Source organism: Castanea sativa, chromosome 1, assembly GCF_040712315.1.
Source record: "Castanea sativa cultivar Marrone di Chiusa Pesio chromosome 1, ASM4071231v1".
Lineage (NCBI taxonomy): Eukaryota > Viridiplantae > Streptophyta > Magnoliopsida > Fagales > Fagaceae > Castanea > Castanea sativa.
In genome coordinates, this window is record NC_134013.1 from 38,621,523 (window position 1) to 38,644,591 (window position 23,069).

The 23,069-nt window shown below is 39.8% G+C and overlaps 3 protein-coding genes across 3 annotated transcripts; 1 reads left to right on the forward strand and 2 right to left on the reverse strand.

Annotated features, from left to right (window-relative positions):
* Window positions 1-627: 627 nt before the first annotated feature.
* On the forward strand, window positions 628-2,153 carry LOC142620411 (leucine-rich repeat extensin-like protein 2). Its single transcript, XM_075793785.1, has one exon. It carries the CDS (start codon window positions 747-749, stop codon window positions 2,043-2,045), a length of 1,299 nt encoding a protein of 432 aa, XP_075649900.1. The 5' UTR covers window positions 628-746; the 3' UTR covers window positions 2,046-2,153.
* A 413-nt stretch (window positions 2,154-2,566) lies between these two features.
* LOC142620419 (acid phosphatase 1) lies at window positions 2,567-4,831 on the reverse strand. The gene is made up of 3 exons (XM_075793789.1): window positions 4,370-4,831; window positions 3,013-3,222; window positions 2,567-2,849 (listed from the first exon to the last, which is right to left on the reverse strand). Exons 1-3 carry the CDS (start codon window positions 4,717-4,719, stop codon window positions 2,672-2,674), a joined length of 738 nt encoding a protein of 245 aa, XP_075649904.1. The 5' UTR covers window positions 4,720-4,831; the 3' UTR covers window positions 2,567-2,671.
* Window positions 4,832-17,252: 12,421 nt separating this feature from the next.
* LOC142630999 (uncharacterized) lies at window positions 17,253-20,215 on the reverse strand. Its single transcript, XM_075805057.1, has 2 exons — window positions 19,375-20,215; window positions 17,253-18,395 (listed from the first exon to the last, which is right to left on the reverse strand). The coding sequence occupies exons 1-2, from the start codon at window positions 19,956-19,958 to the stop codon at window positions 17,732-17,734; spliced, it is 1,248 nt and encodes a 415-aa protein (XP_075661172.1). The 5' UTR covers window positions 19,959-20,215; the 3' UTR covers window positions 17,253-17,731.
* Between the last annotated feature and the right edge of the window lie 2,854 nt (window positions 20,216-23,069).

Sequence of the window (23,069 nt, forward strand, 5' to 3'; positions counted from 1 at the left end):
AATTTAGTTTCTAAACTTTTAGTACCGTATGAATTTAGTCTCTGTCATTATCTTTTAAATGAAAATTGTTGACAAAAATAGTAACCAAAATAAATTAAAAAAAAAAACTAGTTTCCATTAATGTGACAATAAATTAATTTTTTATTTTAGTCATTTGTCACATCAGTAATTTTTATTTAAGAAATAGCAATAAGTGACACAGTAATAATAGGTTCCAATTAGCTCAACTAGTAAAATCTCTGATGATTGTATAAAAGATCTGGGGTTCAATCACTATCTACACCAAAAACTGATTATTATCTTGGTTTGATGATAAAAAATTATCATTAAGATATAATGCAAAAGATAGAACCATATTCTTTGTTTACCCCAAAAAAAAATTTAAAATTAAAAAGCGCCAGGAGTGGAAGTTCTAACAGTCACCAATTAATCGCATTTATCTATTTTGGTGAGTAACTTTAATGCTCAACTCACCTACCTCTTCTTTCATCATGAATACTCTCACTAGTTAACATGTGTACCCTAAAAGGCTTTTTTTTTTTTGGTAAACAAAAAGGCTAAAAATGATATAAATAGAAAATAAAGCCCCAAATTGTAAACATAGATAAAAGTAAGAAAGATAAAAACAGGGCCCATTTTTTTTCTCTGGCCAATTAAACCCACTATTTTCTCTCTTCAATGCTGATCCTTATTTGGACAACCTTACAAGCAAACCCATCAAGCAAGAATCTTTGTGTCCTCAACTGATGAAAATGGAGAAAAGCTGGCTTCTGGCTGTTCTCCTCCTCCTTCGCTTGCATACAATTTCAACAGTAGCTTCTTTTTCTATGAGTGGAAGTGTTGGTGTTGGTGTTGGTGTTGGCAATGTAGGTGGTGGTGGTGGTGGTGGAGGTGGAGTTGGAGGTGGAGGTGTTTGGATTGGTGGTGGGATCAACAATCCAACTCCAACTCCAACTGGTTCTGGTTCTGGTTCTTCAGTTCCAGAGCTCAGCAGAGCTTACACTGCTCTCCAGGCATGGAAATCTGCAATTACAGATGATCCATTTAACATTTTAGACACTTGGGTTGGCACTGATGTGTGTTCTTACAAAGGAGTGTTTTGTTCAGATTCTCAAGAAGAGATGGATGAAACACCTGGCCCAATTGTTGCAGGTATAGATCTCAATCATGCAAATCTTCAAGGCACTCTCGTCAAGGAAGTATCTTTACTAACTGATATGTCACTACTTCACCTCAACAGCAACAGGTTTTCAGGCACACTTCCTGACACTTTCAAAGATCTTTCCTCACTCCAAGAGTTAGACCTTAGTAACAACCTCTTCTCAGGTCCTTTCCCTATAGTTACTCTATACATTCCAAACCTCATATACTTGGACCTCAGATTCAACAAATTCTCAGGTCCACTTCCTGAAGATCTCTTCAATAAGAAACTTGATGCAATCTTTGTCAATAACAACCAGTTTGAAGGCCAACTTCCCCCAAACTTGGGGAACTCTCCAGCTTCTGTGATAAATTTAGCTAATAACAAGTTTAGTGGAAACATCCCAACTAGTTTTGGCTTCATGGGTTCTAAACTCAAGGAAATATTGTTTCTGAATAACCAACTAACAGGGTGCATTCCTGAGGGAGTTGGGCTCTTCACAGATATGCAAGTCTTGGATGTGAGCTCCAATTCATTGATGGGTCATCTGCCAGACACCATTTCTTGCCTAGAAGATATTGAGGTTCTCAATTTGGCACACAACAAACTGTCTGGGGCTCTGCCAGACCTGGTTTGTTCTCTGAGAAGCCTGTTGAATCTGACTGTTTCATACAATTTCTTTTCTGGGTTCAGCCAAGAATGCACTAAGCTGTTCTACAGGAATGTGGGCTTTGACTTCTCAGCAAATTGCATTCCTGGGAGGAACTTGCAGAGACCTCAGCCGGAATGTTCTGTGATTCCAGGAGGTGGGTTGAATTGTCTGAGAATCCCAGCTGCACAGCCTCTTGTTTGTGGGTCACTGGGTGTAGCTTCAGACGCTAATACAACCTCCTCACCTCCATGAAAGAAGAGACAGAAAAGGAGAGGTTCCACTACTTGCACCGTGTATAACAGGTTGGTCATGGTTGTATGATTATTTAGTACTAGCAATTAAAATTTTGAGCTTCCTAATTTATTTCTTCACGAATTCAGTATAATATATCCATAAATAATCAACATGCCCAGAAATTCAAGTATTTTATTAAGTCTTCTGATGGGCTTCGGGATGGAGCAGGAGTACTTTAATTTTTTTTTTTTTTTTTTTATTTCCTTTTGACTAACGTAGCAACTTAATAAATAAAATATGGAAATGGGTGTACTTGCTTCGTCACGTGAAATCTGTGTCATATGGTGATCTTTGTGCCGGAAGAATATCACGTTACTCTTTCAAGGCTCTCGCAGAATTACAGAGCTTTGATCCAAATACTTTTTTTTTTTCTTTGGGTTGAACTACTTTAGGGCCGGTTGATTTAATTAATCACATGTAGAACGGATTTAGATGGAGTCAAAATCATACATGCACACTTGCAACACAGAAAGCACAACTTATCCAGGTAAGTAGTCCTCAAATGATAATGGCAAGCAATCTGCGCGCCATAGAATTAAGTACAGCAACAGCATCATCGTCACCATTGTTAAATACAATCTCTATTAAGATATATAATACATTGGATTTGGGAGTTTAAAGGATCGTGTAGCCACTGCAAAGCCCAACAAGTCACTCCACTGGTCGCCAGAATTTCCATGAATCCTATAACCTTCATGTTGCAAGTCTGATCTCTTTTCAGATTTATAGACGATTGCAGGTTTCCCCTGATCCGAAGGCCCCCTGTTTCATTTATTAGCAATCTTGAATAAGATAATTATTTGATCTACAGCTACTGTACCAGTTAATTACAGTAACAAATTTGAAAATATTGGTGGTTATTCAATTACAGGTTCTTTCATACACGCTGTTTATTCTGTATATGTATTGCAAAATGGCTTGGTACCTCAAGATAAGCCTCTCCCAATTGGTGAACCCTGCATATAGAAGATTTTTCTCTGTGGCATTCCTTTGATATTCACTCCTCCCAGTTAGCAGAAATATCTTAAAACCCAGCTGTTTGAGTTCTTTGTATAAACTCAAACTTGCAGGTAATGCGGGGGCCTCAGCCAAATCCACCCAAGAATCGAAAGATTCCTCATCGAAAGTCTCTGATCTACACAGAAAACAAGATTTTGTAATTTCTTTGTTCTACAAATCAAGCAACTGCACAATCCAATCAATAACTCAAAAGCAGTATCTCAGTAAAGGTTGATGCAGGGAAAGCGATGAGCTGTGATATGAATTACAACTAAATGGGATGCAAGTTGCTTAACATAAATTGAAAAGTGGTTAGGCTGCATCTCTGCAAAGAACACACAGTTTTCAAGAAAAACTTTATTTATACAAAGTTTTCAAGGCTTATTTCATTCACGTACAAAAGCTTAATACAAATGAGAGCCTAATCTGCTATTTATACAAGCTGCACTATTCTAGCAGCCACTGGGTTGGCTCGATTAAAGACTTAATCGGCTTGGTAATAGGAAATCTAACCAACCAACATACTAACTAAAACTGAGTACAAATGGATCTAAGTGATTGCTGTTGCAATAACAGTCTTTAACCCACTGTTTGGACACAAGCAACTATTGCTAACGGTTTTGTGTTCAGGTACAAATGTAAAACAACTACTTACATGCCCTTCATCAAATGTTCCATCACATAATTTACCACGTTTTTGGAAGTGTGGTACAATTTTTAGTACTATTGTTATTTTTGTTCTTCCTCTACTTTTTTTTTTTTTTGGTTCCCTTAAATTCGATTATATTACTCTTTCTTACCCGTGCATTAATGGCTCTTCTATGAGCATGCCCAAACGGGAGTTGGAGCCTACAAACTAGAAAACGGGCAGAGTGAGATGCATTTCTTGTTATTAAGCCTGGTGTTCTCAAGGACATGTTGAGGTGGCATCACCAAGTTTTATATGGTTGCTACTTCAGAAGAACAAAATTACATTGCAACTCTCAGAAGTAATTATTGGTACATACACATACAGTAAGAGTTGGGTACAGAATTACAGGCTCCAGTTGTAGAATTCATTCAAAACTAATAAAGTAGCATCTTCCTAAGTTTAAAACGAAGCAAATGAAAATCCCATATCATTTTAGATTTTAAACACAAATTAATTTGCAATCAGAAATAGAAAACAAACAAAGAGCAGTAAATAAATACTAAAGTAGCATTTGATGATCTAACAATTCGACAAAAAAAATAAAAAATCATCAATCTATAATCCATTAATCCAACGGCTAATAAGGACTTACCCGAAGCCGATGAGCTGGTAGTAGGGCAAGTTGGAGAGCAAAGTCTCATCGATATCGAAAACCCACCCGTCGCTTCCGCTATCGGAAATCTCAACGGTCTTCGCAAACGTCAGCGAGTTCTCCGCCACGACCTCCGAGTCGTACCGGTACCGGTCTCCGGTCATGTAGTCCTGCACGAATTGCACGCACCTCGCCGGAACGGTTGACCAGTAACCGGCGTCATTTGTCTCGACGGAGAACCTCCAGCTTTCGCAGTATACATCGTCGTCTACGCGGATCTTGCGGTGGTCGGAGACGATTTCTCCGGTGGTGGAAATCAGGTAGAGGAGGATAGGGAGGAGGTAGGCCATTGGTATTGATGGAAAAGCGAGAAAGTTATGCGTTGGGATATGATATCTCTGGTTTCATTCAAAGATCGACAAGTGTTGTTGTTGTTGTTGACCCTCCAGCTTTGGATAATATTACACGCTTACATGACGATGACTGGGTTTATGACAAAAGGAGGCCATTGGGCCAAATTAATTAAATCACGCTGAAATGGCAGCAGCAACTGCAACCGCTCAAACATGTTATCGAATGGGCCACTAGCCTAGCCCAACCATTTTAAACCTACCCCATTGCTCTTTAATTCTGCTCCCTCCTCAATTGCTTTTACGTCACCTTACAGGGCTTCATCTTACTCTCAATTAATTGTGTTCCTCGACCTATCATTTCAGCCATTCTTCGTTACCCTACAGGCCTACACTTTCTTCTGCCGCTTTTTTGGTTTTTAGTTTTTAATTTTTATGTATAATTTTATTTTATTTTTTCACTTTTTTATAGTATAAATATACCTTGTATATATTCAGGTTTTAACAAAAAATTAAATAAACTAATGTCAACTTAGATTGAGGTTGACATCAACTTATTTAATTTTTTGCTTAAAATGTACCAAAATATACTTGTACATTAAAAAAAAAATTAACTTTTAAAAAGTTGTAGATAAAAACTAGAAATTAAAAACTTGTCAAATAAAAATTAGGCACACAGACGGGTAGGTAAAGTGAAAACGAAGCTAAACACAGGTGAGTAAAGTATTAAGTTTTGAATCACAAATAGACAAAATGAAAACAGGTCTAACTACAAGTTACAAGTGGGTTTACTATAATTTTCTCTTATTATTATTATTATTATTATTATTATTATTATTATTACAACAAATACCAATAAAATGTACTAACTTGTTCTAAAAACATATTTTTGATGTCAAAATAAAAGTAACTAACCTCAATTAAAGGTTTCCACACTTTAGCTTCAGCCTCAAAAGGTCGAGTAATTGGATTCTACACAAATCCACTCAAATTCTTATAAAGGCCATGATTTGCATGGAAATTAGCTTTCAAAGTTTTGATGCAATTTATTATATCACTTTTTTCAATTGCATAACTGAATTCTTCAGAACATTTTTAAGACATATTTGCAAAAGTATGAGAACTAAATGTTTGATTGGGCCTATTTCCATTGTTTTTTATGGGGACATTTTCAACTTGAAAAGCATTTGTAAACGAAAGGCTAAGAAGAGCAGACGGACTCCATAAGGTTGTCGGCCTTAAGGTGACGTAGGATCCTTAATAAGCTGACGACACTAACAAGATGGGCGATGATAAGGCCAACGGCTATGTCTCGTACTGATGGGAAGAAATAAAGTGGCGACGGGAGGTCAAGACCGACAGGTTGGGTAGGCCGACGATTCCAGCATGGCTACGCGTGGTCCCCATGCATGCTAGTATGGAAATGCCTTGCGCATCACGTACCAAGGCCTTATTACGTATCTTTCTCATATGGAAAAACACCCTATGATCATGAAAACCCTAATACTAAATATCCTCCATAAGGAAAGATGCCCACTTTTGGCGGATCTCTATTCACTACTCACCACTATATAAACACTAGACCCCCTCTTTTCTCAGGTACGCAGAAAATCCCTAGCTCTCACACTATAGAGTTCTTTGAGATTTTTCATTCACTAACTTGACCTTCGGAGGATTCTTGGCCGATACCACACTAGTGCCTTCTGTTTGGTCCATCTATTCTTATTTCATAGGTACCCACTGGAGCGCTTTGGAGTCTACAACTCACTAACGATTTCAGCATATCATCAATTGGCGCCGTCTGTGGGAATCCAACAACAATTCTAAGACAAAAGAGTTGCATGGTCCAAACGCGTTCAATAGCTACCATCAACCAGGAAACAAGGAATCCAACCAACACCCTGGAAAGGCAAGTGCAAACCCTGGCTGATGCGGTAGAGCGACTCACCCAATGTAACTAGGAGTTGGAACAACAACTGAACCAAAGGAACAGGCGACACTAGGAAGGCCCTTACGACAAACGAGATATCGACAAGCAAAATGTTAGTCACCTACCTACAGGGGCAGGCAAGAGAGGGAAGACCAAGAAGAGAGCAACGTGCCCAGCAAAAGGGACAATCTAGAAGACACTAGTTGTCCCTCCGAAATAGAAGTCAATGCGATGCGCTGGTCCACCAGACTGACTCCCCTTTCACCACCGAGGTCAAATCTTTCCCCCTTCTAGCAAAGTTTTGGATGCCGCAAGTGGAAACATACAACGGGTCAAGGGATCCACTCAACCACCTGGAGTCATTCAAAACACTTATGCACCTACAAGGAGCGTCAGATGAGATTATGTGTAGGGCGTTCCTTACCACGCTGAAGAGGCCGGCAAGGGTATGGTTCGGCAAGCTCACCCCAAACACAGTCTACACCTTCAAAGAATTGAACAGGTACTTTGTTACACACTTCATCAGAAAGCAAAGACACAGACGGTCCTCCGAGACCATACTAAACATCAAACAACGAGAAGACGAAATCTTGAGGTCGTACATCACCCGCTTCAACAAAGAGGCCCTCCTAATTGATAAAGCCAATAATAAGGTTCTTGTCATTGCCTTCATTAGTGGACTAAAAAGAGAAAAGTTCCTATTCTCCATCAACAAGAACGACCCAAAAATGATGGCTGAAGCGTTATACAAGGCCACAAAGTACATGAATGCTGAGGATGCAATGATAGCGCGGGGAGACGAACCAAGGAAGAGAGAAAGACAAGATGACCCTCGCCCAGACTGAGGGAGGAAGTCGGCCTGAACAAACAACAAAAGAGACGACAGGAGGTCAAGGCCCCCGTCTAGGAGAACAACAAACTTCCCTCCCCTAAACGCCCTGCTAGATCAAGTCCTCATGCAGATAAGGGACGACGTGGCATTAACTTGGCTGGAAAAGTTGAAGGGCGACCCAAACAAAAGACCCAAAAACAAGTACGGTCACTTCCACCATCGAATGTTATGACCTCAAGCAGTAGATTGAGGCCTTCATCAAACAAGGGAAGTTGCAGCGGTTTGTCAGAAATAAGGAAGATCCACCAAAGGACCCTAAGCCCCATCTACAGGCTGAAGAGAGACCCAAACTCCCACTTGGAGAGATAAGGGTAATAGTAAGAGGGAGCACCATGGTGGGATCATCTAAGAAGGTGAGGAAAACATACCTCCGTATGGTACAGAGCGTCTAGATCTCCGGACGACCCCTTAAGGCAACCAAGCTTGACAACCCAACCATCAGCTTCACAGAGGAAGATGCCAGGCAACTACATCATCCTCATGATGACACCTTCGTTATCAACTTATCCATCGTAGATTTCAATACTTGACGGGTGTTGGTAAATAACGAAAGCTCAGCAGACATCCTCTACTACCCTGCGTTCCAGCAGATGAGGGTCAACCAAAAGCATTTCCTACCCTCAGACACACCCTTGGTAGGGTTTGGTTGCACCAAAGTCTATCTTGTAAGGACCATCACTTTGCCTGTGACCATTAGGACATACCCTCAACAGCTCACCAAGGAGGTCAACTTCCTCGTCATTGATTACTCCTCTGCCTATAACGCCATCATTGGGTGTCCCATTCTTAACACGTGGCAAGCGGCGGCCACATCTACATACCACCAACTAGTGAAGTTTCCAAAGGAGTACAAGATAGAAGAAGCACGAGGAGACCAAATGGTTGCTCGAGAATGCTACGTAGCAATGCTTGAAATGGACGATCACCTGTAAGCTTTAAACATTGAAGAAAGGAAGGTCATTGTCGAACCAGTAGAGGATTCAGAAGAAATCTCCTTGGATGATGACGCTCCTGACCAAATTACTTGGATTGGCACACAAGCCAACCCTTCAGTCCGAAGGGAGCTTGCACTCTTCCTCAAAAGCAATCAAGACATTTTCGCATGGAGCCACGAGGACATGCCAGGCATCAGTCCTAGCACCATGGTGCATAAACTCAACGTATGCCCGTCTTTCCCCTCGGTCTGGCAAAAGAAGAAGGTCTTCACTTAAGAAAGGGACAAGGTCATAGCTAAAGAGGTACGCAAGCTACTGGAAGCAAATTTCATTAGGGAAGTCTACTACCCTGAGTGGCTGGCCAGCGTGGTCATGGTAAAAAAAGCAAACATCAAGTGGAGAATGTGCGTAGACTTCACCGACCTGAACAAAGCATGCCCAAAGGAAAGCTATCCCCTTCCATGTATTGACCTCCTCATGGACTCTACAGCGGGTCATCAGTTATTAAGTTTCATGGACACCTATTCCGAGTACAATCAGATCAGGTTGAATGAAGGGGACCAAGAGAAGAGCTTATTTGTCACAAGCTAGGGACTCTTCTACTACAAAGTCATGTCATTTGGTCTAAAGAATACAGGGGCAACATACCAAAGACTTGTAAACAAGATGTTCGCCTAACAGATAGGTCGAAATATGGAAGTAGACGTAGACGACATGCTTGTAAAAAGCCCGAAGGAGGCTAGCCACTTAGATAACCTTCGCGAAACATTCGACACCCTTCACCCCCATGACATAAAGCTTAATCCTAACAAATATGTATTTGGTGTAGCGTCAGGGAAATTCTTGGGCTTTATGGTGTCACAACATGGTGTAAAGGCTAATCTTGATAAAGTTCGGGCAATATTAGAGATGGCCCCTCCAAAGACCGTCAAAGAGGTGCAAAGCCTGAATGGTAGGGTTGCAGCCCTTAACAGGTTTGTCTCCAGAGCAACGGATAAGTGTCTACCCTTCTTCAAGGTACTATGGAAAGCTTTCGAGTGGACCGATAAGTGCCAAAAGGCTTTTGAAAAGCTGAAGTCCTACCTCACATCTCCCTCGCTGCTTAGCCTATTCAAACATGGGGAAGAGCTCTCCCTTTACTTAGTCGTATCCCAAATGGCCGTTAGTTCCACTCTGGTGTGGAAGGAAAATCGAGTACAAGTACCTGTCTACTACACCAGCCGGGCGCTGCAAAGAGCAAAGGGACGATACCCCCCAATGGAGAAGCTGGCCTTTGCACTGATCACAGCCGCACGAAAACTCAGACCGTACTTCCAAGCGCATACCATAATGGTGTAAACCTACAAGCCGTTACGGAAGGCAATGGAGGCAGTCGGACCGCTAGTCCTATGGGTAGTAGAGCTTGGTGAGTTCAATGTTCAATACCGACCCCGAACTGCAATCAAAGCACAGGCGCTAGCTGATTTTGTTGCAAAGTTTATGACAGGAGAAGTTGAAGAGGAAGAACCAACGGCATGGATGGTGTGGACAGACAGATCGTCTAATTAATGGGTAGGTGGAGCTGAGGTTCTATTACAAACACCAGAAGGAGATACAGTAAAATGTACGGTCCGCCTCCAATTCTCAACAACCAACAATGAGGCAAAATATGAAGTGGTCCTCTCGAGCATCGATATAGCTAAAGTAGAAAGGGCCACGTCAGCAATCGTGCATTGTGACTCGTAGGTTGTGGTTGGACACATCACCGAAAACTATGTGGCAAAAGGAGAACGGATGAAAAAATACCTAAGGTTGGTCAAGAACAAGATAGGACATGGGTTTATAGTTAAGTTCGTACAAATCCCAAGGAAGGAAAACAAGCAAGCAGACCGATTGGCAAAGGCTACGTCCGCGGAGTATACGGACACCGCTGGTAAGGTATTTTCCTTCGTTTAATACACCCCTACCATTGACAAGTTGGAAGCACAGGTCATCTCTCTAGGGAGAGACTGGACGACGCCTATCATGTCCTACCTCAAAGATGGGACATTGGCAGAAGATTGCAACGCTTTCCATAGACTAAAGGCATGTTTCGTAATGATTAGGAACGTCCTTTACAAAAGGGGTTTCTCCCGTCCTTACCTAAGGTGTCTGGCCCCTGACGAAGCCTACTATGTCATGAGAGAAGTGCACGAAGGAATATGCGGGAACCACTTGAAGGCATGCTCCCTAGTTCACAAGCTGGTACGGGCTGGATACTATTGGCCCATTATGCAGAAGGACACCCAATCCTACGTAAGGGCATGTGACAGGTGCCAGCACTTTAGTAATATCATACAACAACCCACAGAGGAACTCACACCAATGAGTGCCCCTTGGTCGTTCGCCCAGTGGAGGTTGGATATAATGGGACTGTTCCCTCCTGCCGTATGGCAGCTCAAGTTCCTCGTCGTAAGGATCGACTACTTTACTAAATAGGTTGAGGCAGAACCACTGGCTACTATCACAGAGAAAAGTGTCCGAAGTTTCGTCTGGAAGAACATCATTTGCCACTTTGAAATTCCCAAGGTCTTCGTCTTTGACAATGGCAAACAATTCGACAATGATGCCTTTAGAGACTTTTGCCAACAGTTGGGAATCAAGAACCACTACTCCTCTCCCGCTCATCTCTAGGCCAACGGATAGGTTAAAGTAACAAACCGATCCTTGCTCAAGATGGTCAAGACTCGGCTTGAGGGGGCAAAGGGTATATGGCCAGATGAGTTATCCAGTGTCCTTTGGGCATATAAAACAATGACTCGCACACCTACAGGAGAGACACCTTACCACCTAACGTACAGACAAGAGGCCATCATCCCTGCTGAGATAGGAATGACGAGCTATCGAGTATCCCACCATGGCCATAAAAAGAATGAAGAAGGATTGTGCCTCTAGTTAGACCTCCTTGACGAGGTCTGAGCGACGGCAGAACAAAGGATGGCTCGTTATCAAGACCTAATGGCAAAACACTACAATACCAAGGTCAGACCTTGTCATTTCAAGATTAGAGATCTGGTCTTGAGGAAGGTAACAACAGCCACCAAAGGTCCCTTACAAGGCAAGCTAGGCCCCAATTAGGAGGGACCTACTACTTGGTAACCCTCAACGGGCAGAAGCTTCATCACCCGTGGAACACTGAGCACCTGAGGAAATATTATCAGTAGTGGTCGGATGCAGCTTATGTTATCATTTATTTTTCTTATGTTATCTTTTCTTTTTAAATTTCTATTGATTTTAAACATCAAAAGATGTTGGACAGACGACCACGGATACCGACGGGTACCTGGTCCTCAAGAATCTACCTAAATCCTACCTACGAGGTGGATGGCAACCACAGATAACTGACGGGTAGAATGGAATACCAAAAACCCACGTATGGCAAAGGCATATTCCAACAAGCAAATAAAACTAAATACAAATGGTGGATATAAAAAGAGAAAGACAGTAGATAAAAAGCCCATAGAGGGTAAAATGTTTACATCAAAGCCCAAAAACGAAGGGGCACTCACTATTGTCTAAAAAGTAAGACAAAATACTGAAGTACAAGTCAAAAGTTAATAACTAGGACAAAGGAACATCCGAGGCAGTCTGGTTCACAATGTTTTGGCCACCCTCAGCAGACTGGTCCATAGCAGACGAGACCTTCAGGATTAGGCTGGGCAAGGACCACACCATCGTCCTTCGGCTCTTGCTACACCGTATGGACAGAATCATCAAGCTCTTCATTGACAGTGTCATCTCCCCCAGGAGTCGACGGTACTGTGTCGTCTAGGGCGATCTGGGACAGGTCCAGGTCAGGGTAGATGGACCTAACTTGCTTTAAGCAGTCGTTGAATCCATCGCCATAGTAGATGCCACAAGCATCAATAAAGGGTTGAGAAACCCTAAACTCTGCTATGGCATCGGCCTTTACCTTATCCACTTGTCCACGGAGGGTGGTCAACTTCGTCACCAGGTCTGCCTTCGCATTCTCCGCCTCTTCTCGGAGGCGAGATTCCTCCTTCAACTTGGTAGTCGTGGCTGTCTGCTCCTCATTGAGAATATAAACTGCCTCTTTATACTGATCTCGTTCCTTATTCTTAATCTTTTAACGCTTGCGGTACCAACGGATCACCCCATCGTTGGCAAGGCACTTATCTTAAAGCGCCCTCATACGCACCAACGCCTAAATCAAGACGCCCGTTAGAAAAAGAATGAACAAACAGCGCATAAAACCATAACTTGAGAGGAACATACTCTGGGCAAGTCAAAAAGGCCAGACGCCCCTAAGTCCTCCATGGTCTGGTCGACACAAGGATCCAAGTTCGTCTCCTTGATGATCGAATCAACCATCTCAACGGCATCATCCATGTGTGTGAGCAGTCTGTGAACGGTGCCTGGAACGACGGGGCCCTTCCCCATCATCAGGCCTTTTCCAACCCTATGGCTGGGGTTTGGGGGGGGCGACAGCTGCTTCGACTGCTTGTCGCCGATGGGGGTGCCTGTCCCCTTCTTGTTTAGACGGTCGACTTTGCCATCATTTTTTTCTTTTAAGCGTCCCCTTAACGGCGACCTTGGAGGCCGACGCCGAGGATCCACCTTGCTGTTGCTGCTTGCGTACCGTAGCAGCTTTCCTCACCAACGCCCTCTGTCTTCCTCCTTCTATTTCTACCAAGGAAAGGAATAAATGTTTGAGAAAAGGGAAAGACAGATGGTTTGGAATAGATAAAGAGTTCAGAACTTACATCAATGGGAGAAGGTGTTTAATCGATGAGCTACAGGTGACGATTCAGGGCCACCACAATATGCATGAAGGGTGTCTAGAGTGACGAGGTCCTTCCACTTCCTTTAACCCGGAGGAATCTCTAGTACACGACGAATGAAAGCCTCCTGCTCGTCGGTTATTTGCAGACGAACCCGAGCTAAAAGAAGAAATAACCTATGTTAAATGCATAACAAAAACAAGTAAAGCAAGGGTAAAAGAATATGGATGGTGGCACAACTGGATCCTTCACAATACCCCATGTATTGTTAAACCCGTTAGGCATGCTATCCCATTCCTCTTATCTACACACCCAATCCGTCCATTGGACGAAAAAAGTACCTATTCTTCCAATTTCTGTTTGACTCAAGCATGTCCGACACTAGCCTAAGCGAAATCTTCCTCGCTAGGAAATGGTAAATCCCTTAAGATGAGGAGATGTGCTAGGGTTTGTAGCAATAGAAGAACTCGTCAAGGGTAAGCCGACGGTTCCTGCCACTATGCTGACCCCAAATTACTTCAGCTCCAATAAAAATTCTCCAAGCATTGGGAGCGATTTGGCTAAAGGATAGGCCCAGGTAGTTGGCCAGCTGACGATGTAAGTCCGTCAGTGGTAGTCTCAACCCTGCAGCGAACATGGCGTCATACATGCCCACGTCTACTGTCTTCCCAGAATAACACCTTTCAAACTTTCCAAGTAGACGGAAAGGGATATGCTCAGGGATTTGATAGCGGTCTCGAAGGGTGTTGAACACCTTATCAGACATTGTCGGGTAGAAATCCTTGACTGTCCCATGTCCTCTTATCCTGCTGACTCATCTCCCCCAGATTGGTTCCCTTCGTCTTCCTTATCCTCCCTATCTTCTTCATCCTCCACTCCCTCATCATACTCATCTCCCTCACGTCTCCCTCATCCTTATCCTCTTTCTCCTCATTCTCCTCTCCATCACTGAGGGAATTGGTAGACAGTTCCCTTTTTGGAGACCGAGGGAAATCATCCTTGGGCTCATGCCCTGATGGATAGATCTCATCGTAGCCCGCACCCTCACGAACTAACGACAACAGAGGTTTTCTAATAACCTATTTTAACGGGTCTCAAAACATAAAAAGACGACTGGTAGCAAAAAGTAAAAGTAAAAGTTAAAAAAATAAAGAGAATGGAACTTACCAAGGTAATAGACGAAGGATCTAGACGACAATTCGAAAATGATGGACAATAGGATCGACGGCGCGATAGCTCTAGGTCTCACAAAGCTCTTAGAAAGAAGTAAAGGAAAATAAAAAGAGAAGGAGCTGAACTATTTATAGAGCTAGGGGGCACGTTATACGAAGCAACACCTATGATTGCAAACGAGGCCAACTAGCTAATGCCACGTGTCTCCTAGCATTTAAATCAAGGCTGCTAAGGAACATTTAATGGTACCCTTTCGAAAAAGTCATAATTAATGCTAATACTCCACGACCTGTCAGCTAGAACTGACGAAGCCATGGAGTAGGGGGCAGCTAATGGGGACATTTTTAACATGAAAAGCATTTGTAAACAAAAGGCTAAGAAGAGCAGACGGACTCCATAAGGTTGTTGGCTTTAAGGTGAAGTAGGATCCTTAATAAGCTGACGGCACTAACAAGACGGACGATGACGAGGCCAATGGCTATGTCTCGTACTGACGGGAAGAAATGAAGTGACAATGGGAGGTCAAGACCGACGGGTTAGGTAGGCCGACGGTTCCAGCATAGCTACGCGTGGTCCCCATGCATGCTAGTATGGAAATGCCTTGCGGATCACGTACCAAGGCCTTATTACGTATCTTTCTCATATGGAAAGACAACCTATGATCACGGAAACCCTAATACCAAATACCCTCCACAAGGAAAGATACCCACTTTTGGCGGATCTCAATTCACTATTCACTACTATATAAACACTAGACCCCCTTTTTCCTCAGGTACGCAAAAAATCTCTAGCTCTCACACTATAAAGTTCTTAGAGATTCTTCATTCACTAACTTGACATTCGGAAGGTTCTTGGCTAGTACCACACCGGTGCTTTCTGTTTGGTCCATTTGTTCTTATTTCACAAGTACCCATTGGAACGCTTTGGAGTCTACAACTCACTGACGATTTCAGCACATCATCAGTTTTGTTCCTTCTACATGACATTAAGTAAAAAGCCATTAATTTCATTAGTTCAACTCATGTTATTCTCTTTAAGTTCATTATCAGTTGTTATCTTCCTTGATGTCTTAGGTATCTTTAAAGACTGCATGTTAAACATACTATTTTTTAAAATATTATTACTAAAATTACTTGCAACTACTATAAATAAACCAATAAAACAAAATAAGGTATAGAATGGTATTACTACAAATAAACTAATAATTGATTATTCTTATTAAAAAACATTAATGTCACGCTAATTGTTATATAAAAGCAACAAAGTTAAATGTTCTACAACAATGCATACAAAACAATTGTTACATAGAGAAAGATGCACATAAGCAAATCACATCCCATAACTCATTCCACATTCTAGACTGCTAGTTGCTATACTAATTCATATTATTGCTCATCTTTTAGCATCTGCATCATTATCATTTGTACTATTTCTAGACTCATTAAGTATATCACTATTCAAGAGCTCTCGATCAACTTCTACAATCAACTTTTTATCTAGATCCACTCCTATAAGACAGTTGTATAATATACAACAAGACAAAACAATCTTAGTAACTATATCAACCAGAAAAAAAAAAAAAAAAAAAAAAAAAAAAAAAAAAAGGTTCTATAATTTTAGATATGATGGGAAATTGTTTCATTAACACACCAGATGTTCTTTTAATTACATTGCGTAAAGAGGAATGCCGATGATTAAATATATTCTCAACATTTTCTGGGTCACATGTTGAATACTCTTTTAAACGATAGCCTACACTCCTGTATAGCCCTTAAGTCCACTTCTTTGCATAAAACCTGCATCTACTAGATAGTATTTGCCTATTTGAAAAAATAAGTTATATAATTATTGCACTATATATTTTATAACATAATTTCTTTTCTTTTCTTTTTTTGATAGATTTTTCTAACATAACAATTCTTTTTTTTTTTGATTTCTGTAAGTATACCTTGTATTTGCAACTTAACATTATTTGTGAGAATTATAAATTTATCTTCCCTACTTAAAATGTTTTTGATTGATCTCGAGTCAGAGGCTATCCCTTCTCATTTAAATAAAATATATGTAAATCTCGTATCTAAATCACCATTTTGAGTTATGAGAACAAATCACATCGTTTTTCCTCGTTAGAGCTGAAAAGTTCTAACTTGTTTAGAAGTTTACAAAGTACTAACCAATGATAGAACTGTGTTTGCATGTATGGCAAAAGTTCTATTTAAGAGAGTGTGTTGTGTGTAATATAACTTGTCTCACCCTCCCTTAAGAGTTACCATGGCTTTTAAGTGGAGTTGTGGTGTGCCTTTGTGTTAGAACCCCTGTCCCTCTTCCTTGTGTGTGTGTGTGTTTGTTTCTCAAAAAAAAGAATAGGTAACTGTCCCACGTACATTACTTAAGAGAGTGTGTTGTGTGTAATATAACTTGTCTCACCCTCCCTTAAAAGTTACTATGGCTTTTGAGTACAGTTGTGGTGTGCTTTTGTGTTAAAACTAATTTCCCTCTCCCTTATGTGTGTGTGTGTTTCTAAAAAAAAAAAAAAAAAAAAGCTACAAACAACTCAATTGTGTACAATTCTGAATTCTGTGATAATAATAATAAACTTCATATATTATTTTCGGTTTCTTTAATAGCAAACTATTTGGAAGTTGAAAGAATAGCAAAAGATAACAAATTGCCGGCCATATCTTGAGTTACACATGAATCCATAAGGTTCTTTTTCTTTAAATTTTTTTCCTAGAGCTACGTTGAGCTTGTCCACAAAAAATAAGACAACTGAGTAAGATAAAGATTTTCTAAAAGACTGTAGAATCAACAGTTGTAGCAATCCCATTACATGTACTTCAAAATAAATCAATCGACCAAGCATATTATGGAATATAAATTATAAACAACAAATATTTACAACCAATTGCTCTTTTTTGTCTGTACAGTATCAATTTGTAAGTTCAAGACTAGCTTATACATGGAACAATGCAGTCATAAGAGAAATTACCTACCATAATATACTCAACAAAATCCAAACTGCTGGCAGCAAAAACCAGCAAGGCGTTGTGACTCGCAAGGACCAAAATCAAGAAGATCGTCTCACAAAACCAAATAGGAGATAGGAGGCCACATTAAAGAATATGGGGAAAAGTTTTTAAGTTCAAGAGTTGTGTGGAAAAAATCATGGTGAAAAAATTAGGGATAAAAAGGAAGAGGCATATGTATATTTTTGCTCAAACCAACTAGGCTTTACTCATAATGTGCAACAGCTAGTTGATTATCATAGCTTTAGTGGGGATATTTTGCAAAAGAGAATGGGTTTAAAACAAAGTTTCAGTCTTTAGAAAGAGGAATCTTGGTCATCATGGCAAAGTTCCTTCCTGAGTTTATGTGAGAACATTCGGCAAGCGTCCATGCTAAGATCAATGGCAGCTGAAAGTGCTATGAATAAGGCAGCATCAGCCATACAAGTTACATGCTGCACCCCTACTTGTACAACAGGCTTGCTAACTTTTCCTTCACCTTCCACAGTTGAACCCATCACAAACCCTTTAACAGGTGACCTTGAACTCAATGCAGAATCTCTATTTAGCCTACTATCAATGCAAAATTGGCCACCCTTTTTGCTACTCATTGTAGCTTCAGCAATGGGAATGCTACTAGTTGGGCCATTGTCAGTAACAAGCTCGAATTTGTAACCTAGGCCATCAATAGGGCCTCTTTCTCGCCATGCCTCGAGACGTCCCCAGGGCTTCCAACTGCTAACGGAGAACCCATTAGGGCGGAGAATAAGCCAAGCACCCGGATTTGATCGAGACACGCGATCAGTGCCTGGTGAAGGTACAAATGGAGTGATCATGGAAGCAGCAGCCACGGGTGAACCAGAGAGATCGTATATCATTATCATCCACCCTTTTCTTTCCCTTCCGGATCGTTCCTTGTCTCCAGAAAAGGTTCTCATCCATCCTCTATTAGTAGTGTTGGTAAAATCTGAGGGGAGAGACCTGGATTTACATAAGAACAAGAGGTAAAAATCATAAGTAACAAAATTCAATGTAAGTATTAGAAGTTGTTAAACAACATAACATGGCTAGTACGAGCATAGAGATGTTAAACATGAATGCTGATACCAAAAGAGATTTATATAAAGAAGTACGGTTCAATGATGAGAAGGAAGCCACAGTATAACTTTAAATAAAATAGAATAGCAGAAAATGATACATATACCCAAAATTTTAAGAATAAGGGTTAATTGTAGTTGTTGTTATTACAAATATATATATATATATATATATATATATATATATATATATATATATATATTTTGCACATGGGAAGAAATCCAAAGTAGTTGTGTTTGAGAGATTTGGAGTTTGACCAAACCGGGGTTAGGCAACTATAAGGCCACCAATATTTTATTAAATTTCTGGTTTGTTTTTTAGTTATTATGAAACCATAATTCAAAACGATGGAGATTCATCCCACATGGCTGTAGATAGCATGGTGAAAATTTCGGAAATAAATAACAAAAGAAGAACATCAAGTCATTCCTGTCTATATTTTCATTGCTAAGAAGATGAATCAATCAACCGATATGTATATATTATTGGTCGGATTTTCCTTCTCAACGGCCAAGTGAAGAGAAATAATGTTGAGCAAATTCATGAATTAACATCCGAAAGAAAGGATCAATAAAATCTTAAATGAAGGTATTGCTATAGAAAAGCAGACAGTTGTAGTTTGAATTTTGCGTTTGACCAAATTATGATACCAAAATTTCTAATTTTCGTCTACAGAGTCTATCAAAATATTGAAGCATTTCTACATATATATTGAAGCATCAATATTCTGAACTTGAAATAAGATCTAACAACTTAAATCCAAGTTGAAATGTCAAATTCTAAATTAGCATGCCAACTTGTTGATAAAGACTCTTGAGAGTTGAATAAATAAAAAATAAATAAATAAAAAAGGTGAGCTGACCTGGATCTAGAGTTCCGGTCCGCACTAAACTTGCAGCTGAAAACTGGTTGCCTAATATTGTGTTGAATCTGGAAAACAACAGGGCTACACTCAGGTTCACCGCCGAACTGGAAAACGAAGCGGGGATCCGGTTCTGAGCGGAGCAGTATATGTATCTTAGCCGAGTTATTCCCCAGCTTCATCCAACCATTCTGGAACACTGTGGGCCGGGACTGAGCTCCCTCTAAGTCTACACTGATGTTGACCCGGCCCAATAACTTTCCACCGGAGACACCGCATGTACGCCCCATTCTGCCCGTGTAGACCGACACACGGAGAGTGATGGCCTTCCCTCGGCGGAGAGCGGTGGGGTCTAGGCTAAACCCGGCGGAAGCGTCTGAGTCAGGCGGGGAGTCTCCTGCAGGTGTGGTAGTGCAGAGTGGAACGAGGGCAGTTTGGGTTTGGGAAGGAAAGTTCTTTATCCGAAGCTTGCAGAAACAGGGTGTGGTTGATGGATGTACACCTGTACCTGCTGGTTTCGTTGCTTGTGGTAGCTTTAGAGCCAGTGATTCCACCATTAACCGAACGAACGCACACGGATCCATAGTATAGCTATATCAGTACGTAGTTACGACTGTTATAATGGTTCAGTGCGCGCTGTGGTGGATTTACTAATGGAACTTCTAGAGCCAGAGCTAGAGCTAGAGCTAGAGGGCGGGCTTTGGGAGCATCTATCTCTCTATCTTTCTATCTGGCGTTTCAATATAAGGACCAGAACGTTTATAAACTATATTTTTAACGTTCCACTTTCTCTCTCTGTCTCTCTCTGTCTCTCTCTTTCTTTGTCTCAACTCTCAACCCTGAAGAATGCCTGTAACGTGTTTAGTTTAGTAGGGTGGTGTGTTGTGTCGGAGGATTTTCTCTTTTGTTTTTTTTCTCCCTTCGCGGGAACATTGCCACGATATATCATATCACCATTTATCATTACGCCGATATGATTTCTCCCCTTTTTTTTTCTTTGTTTTTTTTAACTTTCTTTCTTTTTCGTGGGGATGACGCAAAGATATACTTTATTAACATATCCATCAAGTTGAAGATTTTTTTAATTTTACTCTTCCAAATTTCAGGATTTAAATTTTACTTTATAACATTATATTTTTTTTTTATTAACATCTTGTGTGTTTTTTTTTAAATTCTTATAAAATGTATTAATTGATATAATTAAAACATGACATTAAAAGTCAGTTTAGAAATAATTTATTTAGCTAAAATTAAAAAAAATTTGTTAAAAGTGTAGAAAATAAAGTAAAAAACTAGTTGAATAGTAGAATGAAATTCATAAATAATACCAAAAAAATACAATATGATTCATGAATAGTACAAAATAGAAGTTAAAAACTTAAATAAGCTAAAACTTGTAGCTCATCCCAAACGGGCTCTAAATCATTATATTTTGTTTTTATCAACTGTTTTTTGTTAATGCTTATAAAATGTACTAATTGATATAATTAAAACATGACATTTGGATTTAATGTCACCCCGATCCGTATCCCTTTCTTTTGTTGCTAGAAAAACCAACAAAAACCACAAAACACCATATATATATATATATATATATATATATATATTTGCAATGCAGATTGGGTGGTGTTGGTTGAGCTTCACGCGGCCAAATCCCTCTCTCTCCTAATACCCTCATGGCACCAGCTCTATTTGGTTTGGTTTTATCTTTTGGTTGATTTGGTGATTAAGTTATGGAAGTTTGAGGATTTCATTTGGGTTTAGGAAACGTAGATCTGTGAGTTTCGATGTGTGCTCTATTGAAATTGTTTGTATTTTTTGGAATGGGGCTTTAATTTGATTTGCCATTTTCTTTAATGTTTTGTTGATAGAAAATCTTGAATTCTTGGGAAATTTTTTGAATTCCCAAAATATTGTATTTTAATTGTTGGTTTTGCTCATTATTTTGATTGTTATTGTCTTAGAGTAATTGCTATTGTGTTGGGTTTCTTGTAAAAATTTTCTACTTGGTTACCTAGAAAATGCTAGGATTTTTTTTTTCTGTTTTGTTTTATATTTTCAATAGTTTTTTTTTTTGAGTTTATTGTAATTTTTAGATTTTATAAATTTATTATAATTATTTAAATATTTGTAGGCTTAACAATGACGTGACATCATTTTATTGGATGAACTAAACACACATGGCAAGCTGATGTGCCACTTAACTGAAAAATATGGATAGAGAAACTACTGATGCAAATAGAATATAACTACAGGGGTAGGGGTGGCAATTTTTACCTAAGTCCATTAACCCACCCAGGCACCCATGACCCACTTAATTTGGGTAAGTCTTGACCCAACCCAATTAAAAACATGGGTTAAATTGATAAAAACTCACTAGGTAATCTAGTTAACCAGTGGATACCCATATAAAATTCTTGAACCTAAAAACATTTTAAAAAAAATAAAAAAGAAAACCTAAACCTAAAGAACTAGCCAGTCGTCTTCCCTCTTGCTTCTAAACCCTAAAGAGAAAATTCTCTTTGATTTTCTTCTTATTTTTTTAGCCACCAAACTAGTCCTAAGTCTCTATTCTCTCTATTGCAAACTTTTCTAACTCAAACGTTTGTGATGCTGAATCGACTTGATGATCCACCCAGTTCCTGACTTGTTGAATTTATTCTCTAAGTTTTCAATCTCCTTTTCCATGGAGCTAATTTTGATTCTACTCGATTTCTCACTTTTTCTTATTTCTGTTTCTTTTGGTTGAAATGAGCTAGTTGAAGTGTGTTATGTATCAACTCTGTTTGGTTGTTGGAGAGAATGTAAAGGAAAGTGAAAGAAAATGAACTTTCAAATGTAATTTTGTGAATTTCAATAATGTTTTATTGTGCAGTTTGGAGTGTGTGTATCAACTTTTGTTTGGTTTGCTAAGAAAATGCAAGGAAGTTATAGAGCATGAACTTGTTTGTTTCTTAGTATTTTTATAACTTTTAAGTGTTGTTATTGTAGCAAAATCTAATAGTGGGTTAAATGGGTGGGTTGGGTTCCGTCTAAATTAAAATGGGTTAGGTGGGTAATGGGTATTTAAAAATATTCTAAACAAGTAATAAATGAGTAAATTAATAATTATATACCTAACCCAAAATCCACCTAACCCGCCCATTTGCCACATCTATTCAAGGAAAAAAATATATAAATTATGTGACTTTAAGATATAAAATCCAAAAACTCCCATTTTTAGAAGTGTAGTTTGCACTTTAGCCTTAAGAATATATCTCAATACAATTCTAGTGAAATCAATTGCTATTGACCAAATGTCAGTTGTCAGGGACGCTTTTGTGATAAAGGCCGAAAATGCGAAAACGTCCTAAATCTCCCCTTGGGTTCTTTAGAAGTGTTTATTTGTGAAAAATCAAGCCCAAAATTCACAATGTATAGAAAACAAAGGCTAATGGTGCTTTGACAAGAGAGAATCAAAATGCTAATAACAAAAGTATAGAAAAAGTATAAAAACATAACAGGTCTGAAACTTCGACCCACAGTCATCGAGAAGAAGAAATTGAGAGAGGTTATGAGGAAGAGAGGGAAGGTTCCCCTGTACCCATATTTCCACCCCTAAGATTCAAAATTGTATGAATGTTTCCTAGCTCAGTGGGGTTTAGCTCTCAAGTTTCAACTCTATGGGGAAAACGTGGTTCAACAGATCTAAAATT

What these genes read in the sequence shown, in the direction of transcription:
- LOC142620419 (XM_075793789.1), bottom strand. Translation starts at nt 4,719, where the DNA reads ATGGCCTACCTCCTCCCTATCCTCCTCTACCTGATTTCCACCACCGGA. An exon ending in TACCAGCTCATCGGCTTCGG is followed by an intron (nt 3,223 to 4,369) that starts GTAAGTCCTTAT and finishes TTTTCTGTGTAG; the next exon opens with ATCAGAGACTTTCGATGAGG. An exon ending in TGGGAGAGGCTTATCTTGAG is followed by an intron (nt 2,850 to 3,012) that starts GTACCAAGCCAT and finishes TAAATGAAACAG; the next exon opens with GGGGCCTTCGGATCAGGGGA.
- LOC142620411 (XM_075793785.1), top strand. Translation starts at nt 747, where the DNA reads ATGAAAATGGAGAAAAGCTGGCTTCTGGCTGTTCTCCTCCTCCTTCGC.
- LOC142630999 (XM_075805057.1), bottom strand. Translation starts at nt 19,958, where the DNA reads ATGGATCCGTGTGCGTTCGTTCGGTTAATGGTGGAATCACTGGCTCTA. An exon ending in GACCGGAACTCTAGATCCAG is followed by an intron (nt 18,396 to 19,374) that starts GTCAGCTCACCT and finishes ATGTAAATCCAG; the next exon opens with GTCTCTCCCCTCAGATTTTA.